General features: G+C 41.1%; 1 protein-coding gene across 3 annotated transcripts in view; it reads right to left on the reverse strand.

Annotated features, from left to right (window-relative positions):
• The window catches only part of LOC138638123 (probable cation-transporting ATPase 13A5), a 553,152-nt gene that overhangs the window by 30,914 nt on the left and 498,169 nt on the right, over positions 1-24,069 (reverse strand). For all 3 annotated transcript variants that reach the window (XM_069727147.1, XM_069727148.1, XM_069727150.1), the window contains 7 exons: positions 23,063-23,142; positions 14,739-14,781; positions 8,679-8,788; positions 7,251-7,347; positions 6,763-6,835; positions 4,876-5,050; positions 1,518-1,690 (listed from right to left, as the gene is read on the reverse strand). In XM_069727147.1, coding sequence (XP_069583248.1) covers positions 1,518-1,690; positions 4,876-5,050; positions 6,763-6,835; positions 7,251-7,347; positions 8,679-8,788; positions 14,739-14,781; positions 23,063-23,142 — 751 coding nt within the window. The remainder of the gene's footprint in view (positions 1-1,517; positions 1,691-4,875; positions 5,051-6,762; positions 6,836-7,250; positions 7,348-8,678; positions 8,789-14,738; positions 14,782-23,062; positions 23,143-24,069) is intronic.

Below are 24,069 nucleotides of genomic sequence, written 5' to 3' on the forward strand. Positions count from 1 at the left end.
AGTTCCACCAATGTCTGCTGGTCCTTGGTAGTGCTTTCTGGCACTGGTACGTCCTGCTTAGTAACCGGGTTCCAGTACCATCAGCTGGTCTTCGGTAGTTCCATTGGCTCTTGTACCTTCTGCTACTCATCTGGGTTCCAGTACCATCAGCAGGTTCTCGGCAGTTCCTCATCCTTCTTGTACCATCTGCTACATTTCCAAGTTCAAGCTTTTTGAAATGGATTTTGGTAATCACTCTGGATCTCCCTGATGACAACCCTGAAGACGACGACCCTTAAGACCACCCCGAAGAAGATGACGACCCCGAAGACGACGACCCTAAAGACGACCCTGAAGACCACTCCGAAGAAGACGACGACCCCGAAGTCAATAACCCTGAAGTACACCCCGAAGAAGACGATGACCCCGAAGTAGACGACCCCGAAGACGACAACCCTGAAGACCACCCCAAAGAAGACCAAGACGATGTCCCTGAAGAAGATGACCAAGAAGACAAAGAACAAGAAGACAACCACCAAGATACAGAAGAACAAGAGACATAAGACCAAGAAGCAGAAGAACAAGAAGCTGCATAACAAAAAGCAGAAGAACATTAAGCATAAGACTAAAAATCAGAGCAAAAGATTATCTAAATTATAAGCAGAAGAAAACTAAGCAATGTATGGGGGTGAGTCCGTTCCTCCTCGTGGTGCCCCGGGAAAATACCTGCTGCTGCAGGCCAAACTGAACGCTGACAAATCCTGTTGTAAATCTTTTATGACAGGCAGAATGGAACGTGTAATCTTCAAACTTTTATAGATAACAACTACAGGAATGCCTGTCACAAATAATAATATGAGGAAGAAGAATATGAAGAAGATGAAGAAGTAGAATATGAATAATAATAATAGTTGAATAAGAAGAATATGAAGAATGTAAAAAAAAAGAATAGGAAGAAGGTGAAGAAGAAGAAGATGAATAAGGTGAAGAAGAAGTTGATGAAAAAGATGTTGCTGCTGAGGATGATGAAGGAGAAAGTGTGGGAGAAGTAAAAAAGAAGGTGAAGAGCATGGAAGTAGTGAAACATAAATATCTGACAAGACATAAAAAAGCTTAACATAGTCAATATCTTTGTAATGTCGAACGTCTTAAAAAAAAAAATTCCTGCTGCTCCATTTGATTGGGCTAAACCTCTATGCCTTTAATGTCACCTCCACCTCCTCAATACATTCTACATTATTCTTAGTTGTTTTCCTTCGTGTAGAATAAACCTACAAGGAAAGAAAGGGTTTATTTTCATTCCGATATTTTTGTCCCATTGACTTGCATTGGTTTCTGGTATCGGAATCGGCGATATCCGATATTTTTTGGGTATCGGTCCTATCCAATCCGATCTGATATTTCCCGATATCGGAAGGTATCGCTCAACACTAGCCACGACCAATCAGCGTCTTGGGATTTCCGTGACAGACAGACGGAAGTGCCCCTTATACGATTATATATATATAGATAATTGCTTTGTCACATTTCATACTTACAGTTAGTGTAGATTGGCTTCCTGAAAGGTTTGCCTTTACAAAATACAAATTCTACAGTCATGAGATTCATCCCACTTATGAACCACATTGTGGTCGTTAAAAAATTTTGATTAAACAATATAGCCTCATCTACAGTATTGTTCAGTGAACTGTGATTCGAAGTAAGACATCCACTGCAAAAGAGAATGGATCTCAAAATAGGTAAAATAATTTATAAATATACCACAGTGCAAAAGTTTTAGGCAGGTATGAAAGAAATGCCGCATAGTAAAAACTCTTAAAATAAAAATAAATAAGTAAATAAATAAAAGTTTTAATACTTTGCATTTTGCTAATTAATGAAAGCAAATTGAATTAACAAAACAGAAATCTAAATCAAATCAAATTCGCTTCCAAACAGCATCAAAGCATCAATTCTTCTAGGTTTACTTTGATTACATTTGTGAATGAACTCGGCAGAGAGGTTGTTCGAGATATCTTTGTGAACTAAACACAGATTTTTTGTCAACTGAGGCTTGAGCAAATCCTTCTGTACCTTCATTTAATAAATACAGACTTTATGATTTTGAGATCAGAGTTCTGTGAGGGTCATATCATCACTTTCAGAACTCCGTGTTCTTATTTACACTAAAGATTGTTCTTAATGACACCTGCCTAAAATTTTTCCACAGTAAAGTTTACAAATAAAATATTAGTCAATAGTTTGGACACACCTCTTCATGCAATGGTTTTCCTTATTCTTATTGTAATGTGAGTGTTGTAGATTCAGACGAAAGCAGTAAACCACAAAGGAAAACTAAGAATTACCTTTGCTGTGGCAGATAAGTTCATCAGAGTTCCCAGCTTCAGAAAATACAAATTAACAACACTTCAGATACAGGCCCTCATAAATGATGCATAGACATCAAGTAGCAAAAATTTATCAACATCAAATGTGCAGAGGAGACTGCGAGAACAAGGCTTTTATGGTCAAATTGCTGCAAAGAAACCACTACTGAGGACCACAAACAAGAGAAGACAAGCCACGCAAGGACTAGACATTAGATAACTGGAAATTTGTACTGTGGTCTGATAAGTCAAAATTTGAGATTTTTTATACCAACTGCCCTGTCTTTGTGAGATGTAGGGAAGGTGAGCAGATGGTTTCTACATCTATGGGGCCCACTGTGAAGTCTTCAGTCTGTATCTACAATGTGCACATTTCAATTATGAACACAGAAAACCACTGGATGAGCAGGTGTGTCCAAACTTTTCATAAGTGCAGTAAATAATTTTGTTAACAATGCATGCTAGCTAAATTGTATTCAGATGATTCTCACAAAATTAGAATATAATCAAAAGGGTCCTTTATTTCAGTTCTTCGATACAAAAAGTGAAACTCCTATATTATATAGAGTCATAAACAAAAGGTTATTGCTAATGAAGCTGGCTATTCACAGAGTGCTGTATCCAAACATATTAATGGAAAGTTAAGTAGAATGAAAACATGTGGTAAAAAAGGTGCACAAGCAACCAGGATAGCCGCAGATTTGAAAGGATTGTTAAGAAAAAGCCATTCAAAAATTTTGGGGAGATTCATAAGGAGTGGACTGCTGCTCGATTCATTGCTTCAAGAGACACCACACACAGACATATCCAGAACATGGGCTACAAGTGTCACATTCTTTTGTCAAGCCACTCATGACCAGTAGACATCAGAAGCGTCTTACCTGGGCCAAGGAGAAAAAGAACTAGGCTGTTGCTCAGTGGTCTAAGGTGTTGTTTTCAGATGAAAATAAATTTTACATTTCATTTGTAAATCAAGGTCCCAGAGTCTGGAGGGAGAGTGGAGAGGCACATAATCCAAGTTTCCTGAGATCTAGTTTGAAATTTCCACAATCAGTGATGGTTTGAGGAGCCATGTCATCTGCTGGTGTAGGTCCACGGTGTTCTATCAAGACCAAAGTCAGCGCAGTCGTCTACCAGGAAATTTTAGAGCACTTCATGCTTCCTTCTGCCAACAAGCTTTTTGGAGATGGAAATTTCATTCTCCAGCAGGACTTGGCACCTGTCCACACTGCCAAAAGTACCAATACTTGGTTCATAAACAACCGTGTCACTGTACTTGATTGACCAGGAAACTCGCCTGACCTTAACCACATACAGAATCTATGGGATATTGTCAAGAGGAAAATGAGAGATGCCAGACCCAACAATGTATATGAACTGAAGGCTGCTATCAAAGCAACCTGGGCTTCCACAACACCTCAGCAATGCCACAGGCTGATTGCCTCCATGCCACGCCACATTGATGCAGTAATTGATGGAAAAGGAACCCCAACCAAGTATTGAGTGCATTTACTGAACATACATTTCAGTAGGCCAACATTTTGGATTTTAAAATCATTTTTCAAGCTGGTGTTATAAAGTATTCTAATTTACTGAGATATTGACTTTTAGGTTTTCATTGGCTGTAAGCCATAATCATCAACATTAACATAAATAAATAATTGAAATAGATCTCTCTATTTGTAATGACTCTATATAAGATATGAGTTTCACTTTTTGTATTGAATAACTGAAATAAATTACCTTTTTGATGATATTCTAATTTTGTGAGAAGCATCTGTATGTAACTTCACTGCACACTCCCAAAATGATGTAACTAAAAGAATCTTTATTTTGTAATTCCACAGGGTATTTGAAAATTAATTCAGTACTGTTCGATGTTTCGACTCTCCTGAATCTTTGTCACGATGTTGCATTTTTGGAATTGAATAAACTTTGGGTTGATTGTGGCTGCTCTGATGTGAAGAGAGAGACGCTGTGCAGTGTTGGGAGATTCACAACAACTTATCTAGTCACCTATATAACTGAATTATTTTTCATTCATCCTGTGTTATTATGAAATAAAGATCCATTTATTTGCATAATTTTGGGAGTGTGCAGTGAAGTTTCTTATATGTGTCATGGGACCCATTCTGATCAGCTTGCACCCCCGTCCCATTGACACAGAGTGCTCCCCAAATTATTCTTACTTGCTAGCAATATTATTAAAGACTGTGTTTAGTAGTACTCTAAACCTTGTTTCATATTTTTTTGTATTCTTTTTTAGAAGGTATTAGACAATCTCAGCTTACAGGGGTTATGTTTCATGTTACATTGATTTACAGTTTAGCCACTTACCCACAATTAAAGAAATGTATTATTCTTTGTGGAGAACATCAAATTTGCATAATTGTTAGTGAAAGATTAAATTCTAATACAAATTTAACGTCCAGCTTGTTCTGGTGTAATTTTAATTTAGCATATAATAAATGTTAACATAACTAGCGCCATCCTATATCGCCATCTATAGATAGAGGTAATATAAATTTACCTGAAAACATCATAATCATCATAAAACGGCTGCATCTGAACCACTGTGAAAGCAATTGTTTGCACAATCAAACTAAAGATGGTGTGCAGAATAATTGACAATAACAAAGGTGGAGAAATGAGCTGTCCAGAAGGCCGATAAGGAGCCAATTTCTGAGCTGGGCCAGTTAAACTCACTGAAAAAGAATATTATCTGATAAGTAAATGACAGCACAATTTAATTAGAAACACAAATTTCCATCAACCATCTACTGGGTTATGGCATAGAAGTAATCAACTTACTTTTGAGGCATACAGAAAATTCAAAATGTTAAAAAATTAGATGAGAGAATTGATTAAAAAATGGAATTAGCGTCAGTTTCAAAAGCATTTGTTAATATTCCTGAATCCAGTGGCAGATAGTCGCCCTTTGGTTAGATTAGTTGTAGGGTTAGGAATAGATAAAAAAATAAATATACCTCTTTCTGGCCTTCACCTGTCCTACTGTGCAGCTCCCTCTGGTTCTAGTCACTCCTCAGGACTCTTCTGCAACTACGGCCCTGATTAGGCCTCAACTCTTTAACTTGGCATCATACAACATCATAACGTCATGAGGCCTGATTAGCGCCAGAGCCTAAAAAGCCCTGATGAGTGACTGGATCAAAAGCTTTGTGCAGTGGTACAAGTGAAGGCCAAGAAGAGGTATTGTGCTAATGTTCTTTTAACCCTATGTCTATTATACCCCGTGGTCTGAGTGACCTCAGACCATAATAAACGTTTGTTTTCACAACTAATCTAATTTAGGCAGATTTGCTCATTATAATTACAAATATCATAAATCATTATAAAAAAAAGTTCACTTTATTCCCACAGAAATTAAGATACCTAGATATACAAAAAAGATATAAAATTTCTGTGAAAAAGATGAATGTAGAACATATGTTTATAGCTACTATACATTATTTTATTAAAGTGTGTGTAAGGTTGGTTGGTTGCGCTAAATAAAATAAACAATAAAGCAAAATCGCCACCCGGGGTCCACCGTGTAGAGATGGAAAGCTGCTGCTAGTGAATAATGACGGAATACACGGCAAGCGATTACCCGTACACACTGGGTTAAATGCCGCTCAGTGTGAACAGCAAGTGAACTGAACTCGCACACAGAAACAAAACAGATGCTCTGAGCTTAATACCCTGACCAGGGTTGTGCTTTCTCTGGAACTCTACTGTGCTAACTGCACACATGTAGGAACCAGATGCTAAGCCAACTGCTAAATGCCCCCAATGACGCTAGCTGCCTGCCCACTTGTACAGTCCCAAGCTAGACAGACACAAAACACTTACAGAGTGGTAATAATAATAATAATTTTATGTATATAGCACCAACATATTCCACAGTGCTATAGAGATTCCACTCACATAGCCATACATAAAATGATACTAGCACACCCACGTGTGCCGCTGAGGGCTTTTTATACATAAGGCTCCACCTCAAACACTTGGGTCCAGTCAGGAGAATCATCGCACGTGGGACAATACGGAGCTGCCACATGACGGTAGCATCACGGACATGCTCAGTAGAGTGATTTCTGGACTTACACTCAAGAGCATCTGGTGGCCACTGCCTATTGCTGGTTACCATAGACTTGGCTGGAGAGCCAGCAGTAACTAAACGAACAGCAGGAGCGTGAACAAGATGCTGGCACCGACGTCTATGGTCAGCAGCACCCACCATGGCCGAAGCTGAAGGGGAGACCACAGAGGCAGATAAGGCTTGGGATCTATACCGTGAGGCAGGAGAATCCTGATGCCTAACAGTGTGAACACAGTTTTAGCATAAAGCACAGCAAAATTATAATAATTCACGTACATGCATTCATTTTTCATGGATTTCCCTCAGCATACTTACTTGTTAAAGTGACGGAAATGGTTATAGCCACATCTTGCATCATCAAAAGATAGACTCCAATAACCTTGTATTTCTACATAAATAGAAAAAGTAAAAGGTATAAACTTTTTAGCAAAACTAGAGCAAAAAAAGATAACCGAAAATTTGGGAGCAAGATTTTTATGCAACCTATAATATTATTATGCAGAACTCTACAATCTAAGTTACACATCTGCAATGTTAGTTTTTAGGTGTAATATACCCAGTGTGCATGCCCTATTGTTGAAGCTCTCATATTTGGGCCTAGTGTTGTTTTCCGATAATTTTCAAGTTAGAAAAGTAGCAGAAATGTTAAAGGCTTATTCACTATATTGAAAATAATCACTTGTCCATTTATATGCTCCGCTCACCCTTTATTTTTAATGGGACTGTTGGGAAATAAACAATTAATTAAACAATTGCCAACAAAAGATGGCAACAATTTAACATATTATAGTATATAATCATACCCAGAGCAGAATCAGCAAACATATGCATCCAATGATAGCATACATCGCTATATACTTGAACACGCAGAATGATGTTACAAGGCAGTTTCTTCCTTCTCTGAAAAGAAAAATAAATACCTAACTAAATAGAAATAAGTGACATAATTTATTAGTTTTTATTTACCAATTAATTAACTGCCATACTTTTATCTTGAAGGTAATAAACTTTTTATCTTGAAGATAACTAGTGGTGTTTTGCCGGAATGAAATGCGTATTGTAGACAATAGTTGCTCATTTATACCGTATATGATGTACTAGTGCTATGTTTATGACTCATAATAACATGAGTGCTATGAGTATGCTCTTAAATAAAACTTGATATAATGACATGGTGAGAAAAATAATTCATTGCTTTGTGATTCAAATAAAAAAATGACTAAAGTTTGCACACTAAATTTGTAGAAAGGTAAAGAAAATAATATCTATGAGATTTGAAAACATATGAACTGGCTAACCTAAAACTGTATTTGTGTTTAATCCAAGAAAACTATATGTGATATTTGTGCTACGTTCACCTATATGAAGCCATAAATAGTTAAAATACTAAGAAATGTCATAAACAAGGTTCCCCATACAGGACTGTGATTAACAAGATGTGTTTACCTTAATATCAAAGAAAAGGAAATCTGTGTCCAGTGCTGACATGCGGGAAGGTCCTTCACTCATGTGCTGAAAGGTTGGTATCTGAAGCCTTATCTGAATCTCTGTTCCGAAAATATCCAATATGTTGCAGAGCAAATAGTAGTATAGGAGACGCTGTCCCGGCCGGTGACTAGCGTGCTCCCCCGCCACTGCCTGTGCACGGCAGTTACCAAGCTCTGGGGGAGCACGCTAGTCACCGGCCGGGACAGCGTCTCCTATACTACTATTTGCTCTGCAACATATTGGATATTTTCGGAACAGAGATTCAGATAAGGCTTCAGATACCAACCTTTCAGCACATGAGTGAAGGACCTTCCCGCATGTCAGCACTGGACACAGATTTCCTTTTCTTTGATATTAAGGTAAACACATCTTGTTAATCACAGTCCTGTATGGGGAACCTTGTTTATGACATTTCCCAGTATTTTAACTATGTATGGCTTCATATAGGTGAACTTAGCGCAAATATCACATATAGTTTTCTTTGATTAACCACTTCTGGGACGATTGGGAGTGATTTCGTCCATATATTTGCTGCTTATTCACCTGGAGCAACTAAGCAGCGCCGTATGGTTCATTTTTAGACATATGTATTTGTGTTTAGTCTGTTAAATTGAATACCTATTGTTTACATTTTTTAATAGCTCAAAACAGTGGCTGAAAAATAATACAGAAAATTTGGAATGATCCTTGTTAAAATCATACTTCCTATAGTTATTAGAAGCCTTCACTTTAGTAAAACTCACTTGATCAGTTTTGGCACACATTCAATATTGGGGATTTTCGAAGTAAATGGCGAGGCTACAGAGGCCTCAAGTTCTGATAAAGAGATTCCAGCATGAGCCACCTTTAAGGCCTGAAAAAATACAACAATGTTTAACTCAGAAAGTGAATATTTAGGCAGTGCCATATTCCTCTCACATGCTGTTTGTGATAGTAAGAATTGAGGGCATCTTAATTATTCTGAATTATTCTTAATCTGAAATTGTTGCACTGATACATCACCCATTAATTCTCTTGTAGTTATCAATAAATGCCTCTATATTTATTACAGCTCAATAAACATCTACGTAATGTTCTGACAGTAAGAGCCAACATAGCTAATAATTCATTTACTTGAAGGAGTTGTTCAGACTTTTCACCAAAGTGTTTAGTGACTCTATGTAATTGCAGACTTGTGAATCCTCCCAGAGTGCATTAGCGGTGAAACTGAGGAGTCACATGATCGTAAGTATGAGATATGGCACATTCCAACTAGACATGTGTGGTAACACTGAGTACAAGTGAATTGATCACTTCAAGTTGGAATGTGGCCAGGAGTACACATATGGCACACGTTCATGATAAACCTGTACAACCCCTTTAAATAATAACTGTACTTTCATGTAACTTTTCAAAATAAGCTGTCCCACATGTGTACATATAGAATAACACTATCTTTGGCTGGGATATAACTTGCATTTTCGCCATTTTCCCTTCTGCAGGCTCTATTCCTAATTTGCAATTGACTCTGAGCTGATGGGAGGATACAAGCTGCTATGATGTCTCCCATACACAGAACAGCACAGAACAGCACATAGACAGTTCTGCAATGTTGATGGTCAAATAAAATACATGATATTTATTTGATCTGCTGTCATGAATGTGCCACACCCTGTCATGAATGTGCCACACCCTGCTGGAACCTGTGGTGCTTCTGGGAATAAAACATCATGGTAATTAGCTGATCACATGTCCTCCTTGGTATCGGAGTGGCCATTTATGAGTTAAACAGATTTATGGTTTCTTGTGGTAGGAAAGTTGTTAAGAATTCCTTGTTTAAACTCTGCTGAGTTTTCCATTGGCTTCTGTCTCAGCAACGGCTTATTGGGACTACTCCCCTTTCATTATTTAATCCCTCTCCTTGCTTCTTTTTATTACAGCTATAGAGTTTCTATCCTGTGCATTACTTCTCTGGAAACGGTGATCCTGCAGAAGCCGTTGTGTTCCTTTTGAAACCAGTGTAGTTCCAAAAATGTATAATAATAATAATAATAATAATCTGTTTGTGTGTTTGTCTCCTGTCTGTCTCTTTCCCGTTGTTGTCTTATCATAGTAGTAAGACTAGTATCTTGCTGTCCTTCCACTATCTGAGGCTTAGCCCTGGGTCAGCCAAGGCTTAGGCACATGATGGTGCATGGGGGGAAGGACCCATTTAGGGTGATTAGGTGAGTGTTTATGAGTCACCATCCTTTCCCTCTCTCTATCGTCAGTTCTCATCTTGTGCTGTTTCTCCACCTCTTTGCGTAGTACATCGGGCATCTATCAGTACCATTTATTATATATTATACAAAAAAAATTACCATTTATTATTTTGTTTTTTGGGGAAAGTGGAGTTTAGAACATTTGTTGTGATACTGTTAGAACAATGGGACTAGAACTCTCTGTTAGAGGAAATTATCATGGTGAATTAATCAAAATAATAAAAAAATGGAATGAATGCCTTTTGTGAAGAATAATAATACAAATGTTATGCACTAAATTGCAGACATGGGTTGATGATGCATAGATTTATTCTTATTCTGCGATACTGTGATATTTGGAGTCAGGAAGGAATATTTCCCTACAATATGTCTTCTGTCTTACTCAGTAGTGTAGCTACCGGGGGGCAGAGGGTGCGGGCACCCCGGGCCCTGAGCTCAGAGGGGGCCCACCTGGAGCTACGCTACAGCACACCGATACAGTTACATTTTGCTGCAGAGCAGGGAGAATCGATCTCCCTGCTGTAGCGCCTGGCCGCTATGGGGCCCCTGAGCAGTCGGGGGTGCCCCGGTGCCAGCAGTGGGCCCCCTGCTGTCATCAGAAGATCAGCTGTACTGGCATTTAGCCGATACAGCTGATCGCACTGATGGGTGAAGAAGCGTTGCGCTCCTTCTCCCATCATCCCCCTGTCAGTGTCAGCGTCTGACGTCACCGACACTGACAGCGGGCGCAATGAAGTCACTGCCCAGCGCCCGCATTCAGGAAACCAGCGGGAGCAGTGCAGGAGCCAGGAAGAAGAGAGGTGAGTATTTATTTATTTTTTATGGGTGCTACTGCCTTAGTTCAGTGTCTGCCTATGGGGGGGCTGCCTCATTACAGGGTCTGAGTAAGGGGGTGCTGCCATATTACAGGATCGGCCTATGGGGGCTGCCTTATTACAGGGTCTGACTATGGAGGTGCTGCCTTATTACATGGCCTGCCTATAGGGGTGCTGCCTTTTTACAGGGTCTGTCTATAAATGTGCTGCCTCATTACAGGGTCTGACTATGGGGGTACTGCCTTGTTACAGGGTCTTCCTATAGGGGAGCTGCCTTATTACAGGGTCTGACTATGGGGGCTGCCTTATTACAGGGTCTGACTATGGGGGCTGCCTTATTACAGGGTCTGACTACAGGGGTGCTGCTTTATTACAGGGTCTGACTATAGGGGTGCTGCCTTATTACAGGATCTGACTCTAGGGGTGCTGCAATATTACAGGGTCTGACTATATGGGTGCTGCCTTATTACAGGGTCTGACTATAGGGGCTGCCTTATTACAGGGTCTGACTATGGGGGTGCTGCCTTATTACAGGGTCTGACTATGCAGGTGCTGCCTTATTACAGGGTCTGACTATAGGGGCTGCCTTATTACAAGGTCTGACTATGGGGGTGCTGCCTTATTACAGGGTCTGCCTATAGGATTGATGCCTTACTACAGGGTCTTACTATGGGGCTGCCTTATTACAGGGTCTGACTAAAGGGGTGCTGCCTCATTACAGGGTCTGACTATGGGGTACTGCCTTATTACAGGGTCTTCCTATAGGGGAGCTGCCTTATTACAGGGTCTGACTATGGGGGCTGCCTTATTACAGGGTCTGACTATGGGGGCTGCCTTATTACAGGGTCTGACTATGGGGGTGCCTTATTACAGGGTCGACTACAGGGGTGCTGCTTTATTACAGGGTCTGACTATAGGGGTGCTGCCTTAATACAGGGTCTGACTATAGGGGTGCTGCCTTATTACAGGGTCTGACTATAGGGGCTGCCTTATTACAGGGTCTGACTATGGGGGTGCTGCCTTATTACAGGGTCTGACTATGGGAGTGCTGCCTTATTACAGGGTCTGACTATAGGGGCTGCCTTATTACAAGGTCTGACAATGGGGGTGCTGCCTTATTACAGGGTCTGCTTATAGGATTGCTGGCTTACTACAGGGTCTTACTATGGGGCTGCCTTATTACAGGGTCTGACTATAGGGGTGCTGCCTTATTACAGTGTCTGACTATAGGGGCTGCCTTATTACAGGGTCTTACTATGGGGCTGCCTTATTACAGGGTCTGACTATAGGGGTGCTGCCTTATTACAGGGTCTGACTATAGGGGTGCTGCCTTATTACAGGGTCTGACTATAGGTGTGCTGCCTTATTACAGGGTCTGACTATAGGGGCTGCCTTATTACAGTGTCTGACTATAGGGGCTGCCTTATTACAGGGTCTGACTATGGGGGCTGCCTTATTACAGGGTCTGACTATAGGGGTGCTGCCTTATTACAGGGTCTGACTATAGGGGCTGCCTTATTGCAGGGTGTGACTATGGGATGCTGCCTTATTACAGAGCCTGCCTATAGGGGTGCTGCCTTATTACAGGGTCTGACTATGGGGGTGCTATTGGGTGCTCCTTATTACAGGGTCTGCCGCCTTATTACAGGGTCTGCCTATGAAGTGCTGCCTTATCACAGGGTCTGACTATGGGGGTGCTGTCTTATTACAGGGTCTGCCTATGGGGGTGCTGCCTTATTACAGGGTCTGACTATGGGGGCTACCTTATTACAGAGTCTGACTATGGGGGGGCTGCCTTATTACAGGGTCTGCCACCTTATTACAGGGCCTGCCTATGGTGTGCTGCCTTATCACAGCGTCTGACTATGGGGGCTGCTTTATTACAGTGTCTGCCTGTGGGGGCTGCCTTATTACAGGGTCTGACTATGGGGGCTGCCTTATGCTATAGAGTCTGCCTATGGGGAGTGCATAAAACTATATTGTGTGGACTATTTGGTGCATTATGCTATTGTATATGGAGGCTATCTAGGAGGCCATCATACAGTATGGAGATTACAGTGAAGGGGCCATCATACAGTGTTGGAACCATCAAACAGATTGGGGGCTACTAAGGGGTCAGTATACTGTGTGGGTGGTACTATACAGTGAGGGGGCATTATACTGTGTATACTGTATGAGAGCATCATGCTGTGTATAGGGGAGCTGTACAGGGGGAGACTCGGGACATTATTAAATGTAAAGTGGGCACTTATTGTTATAGGGGAACTCAGGTTACTGTGACTATCAAAGGGGCACACAGGGCAATATTACTTTCTAGGGGACAAAATATGGGCACTGTTTTCTAGGGCACTTGCACCCTGCATTACTACATTATAGAGGGGTGCTTTAGAATTTAGAGGGCACAGAGAACCACACAGCAGGTGTAGTAATAGGAACACATGGCAGCAGCAGCTCAGTATTGGGGTATCAGGGCCAGTAATAGGGAAACATATCGCAGCAGCGGCTCAGTATTGGGGTATCAGGTGCAGTAATAGGGAAACATATCGCAGCAGCGGCTCAGTATTGGGGTATCAGGTGCAGTAATAGGGACACATACGGCAGCAGCAGCTTAGTATTGGGGTATCAGGTGCAGTAATAGGGACACATACGGCAGCAGCGGCTCAGTATTGGGGTATCAGGGGCAGTAATAGGGACACATATGGCAGCAGCGGCTCAGTATTGGGGTATCAGGGTCAGTAATAGGGATATACGGCAGCAGCGGCTCAGTGTTGGGTTATAAGGTGCAGTAATAGGGACACATACGGCAGCAGCAGCTCAGTATTGGGGTATCAGGTACAGTAATAGGGACACATACGGCAGCAGCAGCTCAGTATTGGGGTATTGGGGTAGTAATAGGAACACATATGGCAGCAGCGGCTCAGTATTGGGTATCAGGGGCAGTAATAGGGACACATACGGCAGCAGCGGCTCAGTATTGGGGTATGAGGGGCAGTAATAGGGACACATACAGCAGCAGCACTCAATATTGGGGTATCAGCAGGATGAGGAGTTTGTGCAGGTTGGGAATAGATGGTAATGGGGCTGGAATATGAGAAGTTAAATGTGTCTTTGTTGCAGAAGAGTTGTACTGGAAGAAGTAGTCATGTCGGTCTGGGCCAGATGGAAAAGACGGGAAAAATGTACGATTCCATCAGACAGAACATCAGCAGTAAGACATTATCTGTAACTGTGCTGTGATCTATGTTCTGTAGGGCTGGTATCTACCACTAACCATATGGCGGTAATATCCATGTTGGTCTTTATATAGAGATTATTTTCAGTAACAGCGCTGTCATCTCCTTAGGCTCTCCTCCACTATTAGGGTGTGTCACCCAGTTATAATCAATGTCACTTGGTAGGGGCCCACTAAGAAGTTTTGCCCCCCCCCCGAACCAAAACCCTAGCTACGCCTCTGGTCTTACTGAAGGAAAGAGGGGTTGTCTTCCACTGAATCAACATTGCAATAGAATAGGTTGAACTAGATGGACTTTTTTCAGGTTTATAGACTGTATTGCTATGTTTGATATTGTTAATGATAATTTTATTCATTGCATAGATCACTGTTAATATGACCCATATTTATTGATCAATATTAGTTTGACGAGATTCAGAAAACTATGGATCACTCCATTTAGAATGAAAAACAAATGGAAGAACTTATGGAAAATCTAAGCATAAGTTATGACAAAGAATTCTAAATGTTACTCACCCCGCAGTCATTTGCTCCATCACCACACATTCCAGCATAATAACTAAAGAAAATTGGATATTAATTCATTTCATATTTGTGAAATGTACTGTAAGTTTTGCTAAGTTTCTTCTTTAAAATCTTAAACATATAAACCAGGGGTCCCAAACCTATGGCTTGGAACCACATGTGGCTTGCAGGCTTATATTTTGTGCCTTGTGGCTGTTTCAGCTTGGTGTATTAGCACCAGGATTAGCAAATAATTATGAGGAGCAGGTTTACAGATGGTGACTTTTGTGAGGAGCCCTGCACAGAAGGGCAGAACTGGATGCACATATACTGAAGAGAGATGATACCTCCAGTTAGAGGGCTGCTTGAAGCTAGATGTAATGGTGTGGTGACTGTGCCTAATGCAAGAATGCCAAAAGGTAGCAAAGTGGAAACCCCTGGTTGTAAATATACTGCATATAAGGGAAGAGATAGGGCTTTGATGTGTTTCCTGTGAGGAATCTTTCGCTGTCACTATATTGGGACTGTAGGGCTCTTGGTCTCACAATGGCGTAAGTCAGAGGAGGATTCCTGCTCAATGTGACTTGCACTATCTACAGTTGTGCTCAAAAGTTTACATACCAAGGCAGAATTTTTGCTTTCTTTGCCTTTTTTTCAGAGAATTTGAATGATAACACCAAAACTTTTTCTCCACTCATGGTTAGTGGTTGGGTGCAGCCATTTATTGTCAAAATACTGTGTTTTCTCTTTTTAAATTATAATAACAACCCAAAACATCCAAATGACCCTGACCAAAAGTTTACATACCACATTTCTTAATATTGTGTATTGCCCCCTCTAACATCAATGACAGCGTTAAGTCTTTTGAGGTAGTTGTGGAAGAGTTTCTTTATTTTCTCAAATGGTAAAGCTACCCACTCTTCTTGGCAAAAAGCCTCCAGTTTCTGTAAATTCTTGGGCTGTTTAGCATGAACTGCACTCCTGAGATCTCCCTAGGGTGGCTCAATGATATTGAGGTCAGGAGACTGAAATGGCCACTACAGAACTTTCACCATCATGTCGGCACTTCAAAGAACATCCCATTCATAGCTTTTGGGCTGATTAGTGCAAATTTGCCTCCAGTATGTTAGGGGTCAAGTTCCTGCCTCTGCACAGGGGGAATCTCGGGCCATCTTCGCTGCGGTCTCCCATTCTTCTCCTGCCGCAGTTGAGCCTGCTCAGCAGAGACGTCGATCCCAGCGTCTCGCTCAGTGTGACTATGTGCTAAGAGTTACTGCTGCATTTCCTGCTTCTGCCATTGAAGTCAGTGCTGGGCAGCGGTGAGCAGACGCTTCTGGGACTAAGTCCTGCTTTTCATGTTCTGAGCATGCCAAGAGTAAGATCTCTCAGTGGAGATTGAGGGTCACATGATCAGATACTGCAGCTAAGGTCATTTGTCCTTCTTGGAAGGTCCTTGTAGGTGCTAGGACTAAGTCCTACTTTTTACTCTGAGCATGCCCAGGGCAAGATCTCTCAGTGGAGATCTGGGGTCACATGTTCAGGTACTGCAGCAACTCCATTGGTCCTTCTTTGAAGGTCCTAAACGTGCTGCAACTATTTAACCCCTTAAGCCCCGAGGGTGGTTTGCACGTTAATGACCGGGCCAATTTTTACAATTCTGACCATTGTTCCTTTATGAGGTTATAACTCTGGAACGCTTCAACGGATCTTGGCAATTCTGACATTGTTTTCTCATGACGTATTGTACTTCATGATAGTGGTAAAATTTATTCGATATAACTTGCGTTTATTTGTGAAAAAAACGGAAATTTGGCGAAAATTTTGAAAATTTCGCAATTTTCCAACTTTGAATTTTTATACCCTTAAATCACAGAGATATGTCATGCAAAATACTTAATAAGTAACATTTCCCACATGTCTACTTTACATCAGCACAATTTTGGAACCAAATTTTTTTTTTGTTAGGGAGTTATAAGGGTTAAAATTTGACCAGCAATTTCTCATTTTTGCAACACCATTTTTTTTTTAGGGACCACATCTCATTTGAAGTCATTTTGAGGGGTCTATATGATAGAAAATACCCAAGTGTGACACCATTCTAAAAACTGCACCCTTCAAGGTGCTCAAAACCACATTCAAGAAGTTTATTAACCCTCCAAGTGTTTTACAGGAATTTTTGGAATGTTTAAATAAAAATGAACATTTAACTTTTTTTCACACAAAATTTATTTCAGCTCCAATTTGTTTTATTTTACCAAGGGTAACAGGAGAAAATGGACCCCAAACATTGTTGTACAATTTGTCCTGAGTACGTTGATACCCCATATGTGGGGATAAACCACTGTTTGGGCGCATGGCAGAGCTCGGAAGGAAAGGAGCGCCATTTGACTTTTCAATGCAAAATTGACTGGAATTGAGATGGGACGCCATGTTGCGTTTAGAGAGCCCCTGATGTGCCTAAACATTGAAACGCCCCACAAGTGACACCATTTTGGAAAGTAGACCCCTTAAGGAACTTATCTAGATGTGTGTTGAGCACTTTGACCCACCAAGTGCTTCATAGAAGTTTATAATGCAGTACCGTAAAAATAAAAAATCATATTTTTTCACAAAAATGATTTTTTGCCCCCAATTTTTTATTTTCCCAAGGGTAAGAGAAGAAATTAGACCACAAAAGTTGTTGTGCAATTTGTCGTGAGTACGCTGATACCCCATATGTGGGTGTAAACCATTGTTTGGGCGCATGGCAGAGCTCGGAAGGGAAGGAGCGCCATTTGACTTTTCAATGCAAAATTGACTGGAATTGAGATGGGACGCCATGTTGCGTTTGGAGAGCCCCTGATGTGCCTAAACATTGAAACCCCCCACAAGTGACACCATTTTGGAAAGTAGACCCCTTAAGGAACTTATCTAGATGTGTGGTGAGCACTTTGACCCACCAAGTGCTTCATAGAAGTTTATAATGCAGAGCCGTAAAAATAAAAAATCATATTTTTTCACAAAAATGATATTTTTGCCCCCAATTTTTTATTTTTCCAAGGGTAAGAGAAGAAATTAGACCACAAAAGTTGTTGTGCAATTTGTCCTGAGTACGCTGATACCCCATATGTGGGTATAAACCATTGTTTGGGCGCATGGCAGAGCTCGGAAGCGAAGGAGCGCCATTTGACTTTTCAATGCAAAATTGACTGGAATTGAGATGGGACGCCATGTTGCGTTTGGAGAGCCCCTGATGTGCCTTAACATTGAAACCACCCAAAAGTGACTCCATTTTGGAAAGTAGACCCCCTAAGGAACTTATCTAGATGTGTTTTGAGAGCTTTGAGCCCCAAAGTGTTTCACTACAGTTTATAACGCAGAGCTGTGAAAATAAAAAAAATTTTTTTTTCACAAAAATGATTTTTTAGTCCCCAGTTTTGTATTTTCACAAGGGTAACAGGATAAATTGGACCCCAAAAGTTGTTGTCCAATTTGTTCTGAGTACGCTGATACCCCATATGTGGGGGAGGGAAGCACTGTTTGGGCGCATGGCAGAGCTCGGAAGGGAAGGAGCACCATTTGGAATACAGACTTAGATGGATTGGTCTGCCGGCATCACGTTGCATTTGCAGAGCCCCTGATGTACCCAAACAGTAGAAACCCCCCACAAGTGACCCCATATTGGAAACTAGACCCCCCAAGGAACTTATCTAGATGTGTTGTGAGAACTTTGAACCCCCAAGTGTTTCACTACAGTTTATAACGCAGAGCCGTGAACATAAAAATTCTTTTTTTTTTCACAAAAATGATTTTTTAGCCCCCAGTTATGTATTTTCACAAGGGTAACAGGATAAATTGGACCCCAAAAGTTGTTGTCCAATTTGTCCTGAGTACGCTGATACCCCATATGTGGGGGGGGAACACTGTTTGGGCGCATGGTAGAGCTCGGAAGGGAGGGAGCGCCATTTGGAATACAGACTTAGATGGATTGGTCTGCAGGCGTCACGTTACATTTGCAGAACCCCTGATGTATCCAAACAGTACAAACCCCCCACAAGTGACCCCGTATTGCAAACTAGACCTCCCAAGGAACCTATCTAGATGTGTTGTGAGAACTATGAACCTCCAAGTGTTTCACTGCAGTTTACAACGCAGAGCCGCGAAAATAAAAAAAAATCTTATTTTTCCCACAAAAATGATATTTAGCCCCCCACATTTTTATTTTCCCAAGGATAACAAGAGAACTTGGACCCCAAAAGTTGTTGTCCAATTTGTCCTGAGTACGCTGATACCCCATATGTTGGGGTAAACCCCTGTTTGGGCTCGGAAGGGAAGGAGCACTGTTTTACTTTTTCAACGCTGAATTGGCTGGAATTGAGATCGGACGCCATGTCGCGTTTGGAGAGCCCCTGATGTGCCTGAACAGTGGAAACTCCCCAATTCTACCTGAAACCCTAACCCTAACACACCCCTAACCCTAATCCCAATGGTAACCCTAACCACACCCCTAACCCTGACACACCCCTAATTCTAATCTCAACCCTAATCCCAACCGTAAATATAATCCAAACCCTAACCCTAAATTTAGCCCCAACCCTAACCCTAACTTTAGCCCCAACCCTAACCCTAACTTTAGCTCCAACCCTAACCCCAACCCTAACCCTAGCCCTAACCCTAGCCCTAACCCTAGCCCTAACCCTACCCCCAACCCTAACCCCAACCCTAGCCCCAACCCTAGCCCCAACCCTAGCCCTAGCCCTAACCCTAGCCCTAACCCTAGCCCTAACCCTAGCCCCAACCCTAACCCCAACCCTAGCCCCAACCCTAGCCCCAACCCTAACCCTAGCCCTAACCCTAGCCCTAACCCTAGCCCTAACCCTAGCCCCAACCCTAACCCTAGCCCTAACCCTAGCCCCAACCCTAACCCTAGCCCTAACCCTATCCCTAACCCCAACCCTAGCCCTGATGGGAAAATGGAAATAAATACATTTTTTTAATTTTATTATTTTTCCTTAACTAAGGGGGTGATGAAGGGGGGTTTGATTTACTTTTATAGCGTTTTTTTATATCGGATTTTTATGATTGGCAGCCGTCACACACTAAAATACGCTTTTTTTTCTAGCAAAAAAGTTTTTGTGTCTCCACATTTTGAGACCTATAATTTTTCCATATTTTGGTCCACAGAGTCATGTGAGGTCTTGTTTTTTGCGGGACGAGTTGACGTTTTTATTGGTAACATTTTTGGACACGTGACAGTTTTTGATCACTGTTTATTCCGATTTTTGTGAGGCAGAATGACCAAAACCAGCTATTCATGAATTTCTTTTAGGGGAGGCATTTATACCGTTCCGCGTTTGGGAAAGTGGATGAAGCAGTTTTATTCTTCGGGTCAGTTCGATTACAGCGATACCTCATTTATATCATTTTTTTATGTTTTGGCGCTTTTATACGATAAAAGCTATTTTATAGAAAAAATAATTATTTTGGCATCGCTTTATTCTCAGGACTATAACTTTTTTATTTTTTTGCTTATTATGCTTTGTGGCGGCTCGTTTTTTGCGGGACAAGATGACGTTTTCAGCAATATCATGGTTATTTATATCCGTCTTTTTGATCGCGCGTTATTCCACTTTTTGTTCGGCGGTATGATAATAAAGCATTGTTTTTTGGCTCGTTTTTTTTTTTTTTCATACGGTGTTCACTCAAGGGGTTAACTAGTGGGACAGTTTTATAGGTCGGGTCGTTACGGACGCGGCGATACTAAATATGTGTACTTTTATTGTTTTTTTTTTTTAGATAAAGAAATGTATTTATGGGAATAATATTTAATTTTTAATTTATTTATTTAGTAATTTTTTTTTATTTTTTTTTACACATGTGGAATTTTTTTTTTTTTACTTTTTTACTTTGTCCCAGGGGGGGACATCACAGATCGCCGATCTTACAGTTTGCACAGCACTCTGTAAGATCGGCGATCTCACTCATCGCTGCAGGCTTACAGAGCTGCAGCTGCAGCCTGCTCCTGACCCGGAAGTACTCCCTGCAGGACCCGGATGCAGCCCCGTGGCCATTTTGGATCCGGGGCCTGCAGGGAGAAGACGTTCGGTACAAGGTGAGCACATCACTTTGTACCGATCGTCTCAGGGAAGCACGCAGGGAGCCCCCTCCCTGCGCGGTGCTTCCCTGTATCGCCGGCACATCGCGATCATGTTTGATCGCGGTGTGCCGGGGTTTAATGTGCTGGGAGCGGTACGTGACCGCTCCTGGCACATAGTGCCGGATGTCAGCTGCGACAGTCAGCTGACACCCGGCCGCGATCGGCCGCGCTCCCCCCGTGAGCGCGGACGATCGCATATGACGTACTATCCCGTCACTGGGAATTAAGTCCCAGGTCACCTGGACGGGATAGTACGTCATATGGGATTAAGGGGTTAAGGCTCGCATGGCCACACGGCCATGCGCTAGTATTGACTTTATAATGTGTGTGCGTAGATGGATGTATGTTGATGGATAAAAGCTCCTAAATCACTCCCATTCCTAGTGCTGTTGACTGTTAGCGCCTGACCAAGCCATCAGCACGTTACACACATTTCAGCGTCTAATTGCTGTGACCGCCAGTGCGGCGCCGTGCGCTTTCTCTGCGCTTTCCTGACCCAAGCCTGGGTGGTTAGTGGCGTCCGCCAGTGCGGCACCGCACGCACTCTCGTGCATCTAAATATTATTATTTCTGTCACTCTGACACCCCAGTTGCGGTGTCGAGCGCATAAGGTCTTTATGAACTCAAATCCTGTGTCTTGGGATTGTGTTCTGAGATTTCTTGCTTGCACTCTTGGTGCGGTACCACGGCCCTGTGACGCAACAGGGTTCGCTTCCTTCACACAGGGTGAAGTTAACCCGTGTGTGTATTCACATTGTACCACCATTTCGTCCGTCACTACTAGCAGCAGGGTTTCACCTGCACGGTGGACCTCGGACTGCAAACGCACCTAATTCTATTTCATCTTAAACTTGGAGCGTTCCGCCAGTCCTAACACAGTATTTGCTGTAAACGTGCTGCATTCATCTTTTCTTCAACTTTGACCATGTTTCCTGTGCCTTTGTAGCTCACACATGTCCAAAACATCAGCGATCCACCTGCTTTACAGTAGGAATGGTGTTCCTTTCATCATAGGTCTTGTTGACCTCTCTCCAAATGTAACGTTTATAGTTGTGGCCAAAAAGTTCAATTTTGGTCTCATTAATCCAAACTACCTTGTTCCAAAAGTTTTGAGGCTTGTCTCTGTGCTGATTTGGGTATTGTAGGAGAGATACTTTGTGGTATTTGTGCATTAATGGCTTTCTTCTGGCTACTCGACCATGCAGCCCAGTTTTCTTCAAGTGCCTCCTTATTGTGCATCTTGAAACAGCCACACCACTAGTTTTCAGAGAGTCCTGTATTTCAGCTGGTGTTATTTGTGAGTTTTTCTTTGCATCCCGAACAATTTTCCTGGCAGTTGTGGATTACATTTCTGTTGGTCTACCTGAACTTGCTTATGTTTTTACAGAGCCCCTGATTTTTCATTTGTTAATCACAGTTTGAACACTGCTGACTGCATTATCAATTCCTTGGATATCTTTTTGTATCCCTTTCCTGTCTTATACAGTTCAACTACATTTTTCTGTAAATCTATTGACAATTATTTTGCTTTCCCTTAGACTCACAATCCAGAAACATCAGTGGCTGGATGAAAGATGCAAAAGTCTGTCTGGATCACAGAAACTCACTCAGCTTTTATGCACACACACACCGAATACAAGTAAACAGGTCACAAATGAGGATGTTACATTTATTAGCCACTCAAACCCATTTGTGTCAACTTCTGTGCATGTTGTCAGGCCAAAATCACCAGGGTATATGAACTTCTCATCAGGGTCATTTGGATGCTTTGGGTTGTCATTATTATTTTAAAAAGATAAAACAAAGTAGTTTGACAAGAAATGGCTTCACCCAACCACAAACCATGAGTGGAGAAAACGTTTTGGTGTTGTCATTCATATTCTCTGAAAAAAGGCCAAGAATGCACAAATTCTGCCAATGTATGTAAACTTTTGAGCACAACTGTATCAAAGATGAATGTGGCTCGAGGTAAAAAGGGTTGTGAGCCACTGATCTACACATGTTCATTTGCAGTATTATGGTACATTGATGTGTTTTAGTAAAGCTGTCTCATCCATTTAGTAATTCTTACGTCATTTGAATATGTAGCATTCATGTTCCCAGCAAAGTGATGCCTTTTCTGTATATTTGTTAAAAGGTAAATTGCATAAACTTACAATGTCATATATATCAGCTTGTTAACATCACTAACTAAACTTACTCTATTTTTTGTAATTCTTCAACAAGATTGGATTTTTGTCCTGGATTCATTCTAGCAAAAATTGTGCCTTTGAGAAGGATCTGTAAAATAATTATATGTTATACTTAATACGTAAATTATTGATGTAGCACAAAAAGGTTAAGGGGATTTCATTTCATATTTAAGCATTGCAATCATCCGGCTGATGTTTCTGTGGATAGGCAAGAAATGCTATTTTCGGGACAGCTGATTTAAAGCGGTTGTCCACTACTTTAACATTGATGACCTATCCTTGGGTGTCTTGTTTTTTTTTCTTGATAACTGTGATTCATTTATTTTAATTGGTTTAATTAAAGGTTGTATTTTAACTTTTCACATTTTGCTGGATATATAGGAATAGAAAGATATAAAAGACAGTATGATGTATTACTGCAGCACTTAAGAACATACATAGAAAATGGAAGTTGTAGTCTCAGTCTGTGAATAATAATACACAGATTCAAGTTCTAGGGAGGTGCAGGACCCATAGAGTCTGTGTGACTGTGTTGATTGATATGTGAAATACTACATTTTAGCACCTACATAATACAGTTTTTTTAATTCTTGATGAACGACAGAAAAAGAGAACAATTAAAGAACTCTCAGGCTGCCGTCAAACTAGCAGTATTTGGTCAGTATTTTACATCAGTATTTGTAAGCCAAAACCAGGAGTGGGTGATAAATACAGAAGTTGTGCATATGTTTCTATTATACTTTTCCTCTATTTGTTCCACTCCTGGTTTTTGCTTAGAAATACTGATGTAAAATACTGACCAAAATACTGCTAGTGTGACGGCAGCCTCAGGCTTAATTTTTCCACTGAAGAAAAATACTGAAAACAAGGATTGAATGGCACAGAAAATATAATGTTTTGCATTTCTTTTGCACTTTATTTGTAAAGTTTGTAAAGTTGTTTTTTTTTTTTTTGTTTAATTTATTTACCTATTTATTTATTTAAGACAATATAAGACAAATGAAAAATCTCAACA

The sequence above is a fragment of the Ranitomeya imitator genome, chromosome 5 (assembly GCF_032444005.1).
Source record: "Ranitomeya imitator isolate aRanImi1 chromosome 5, aRanImi1.pri, whole genome shotgun sequence".
In the NCBI taxonomy this organism is placed as follows: Eukaryota; Metazoa; Chordata; class Amphibia; order Anura; family Dendrobatidae; genus Ranitomeya; species Ranitomeya imitator.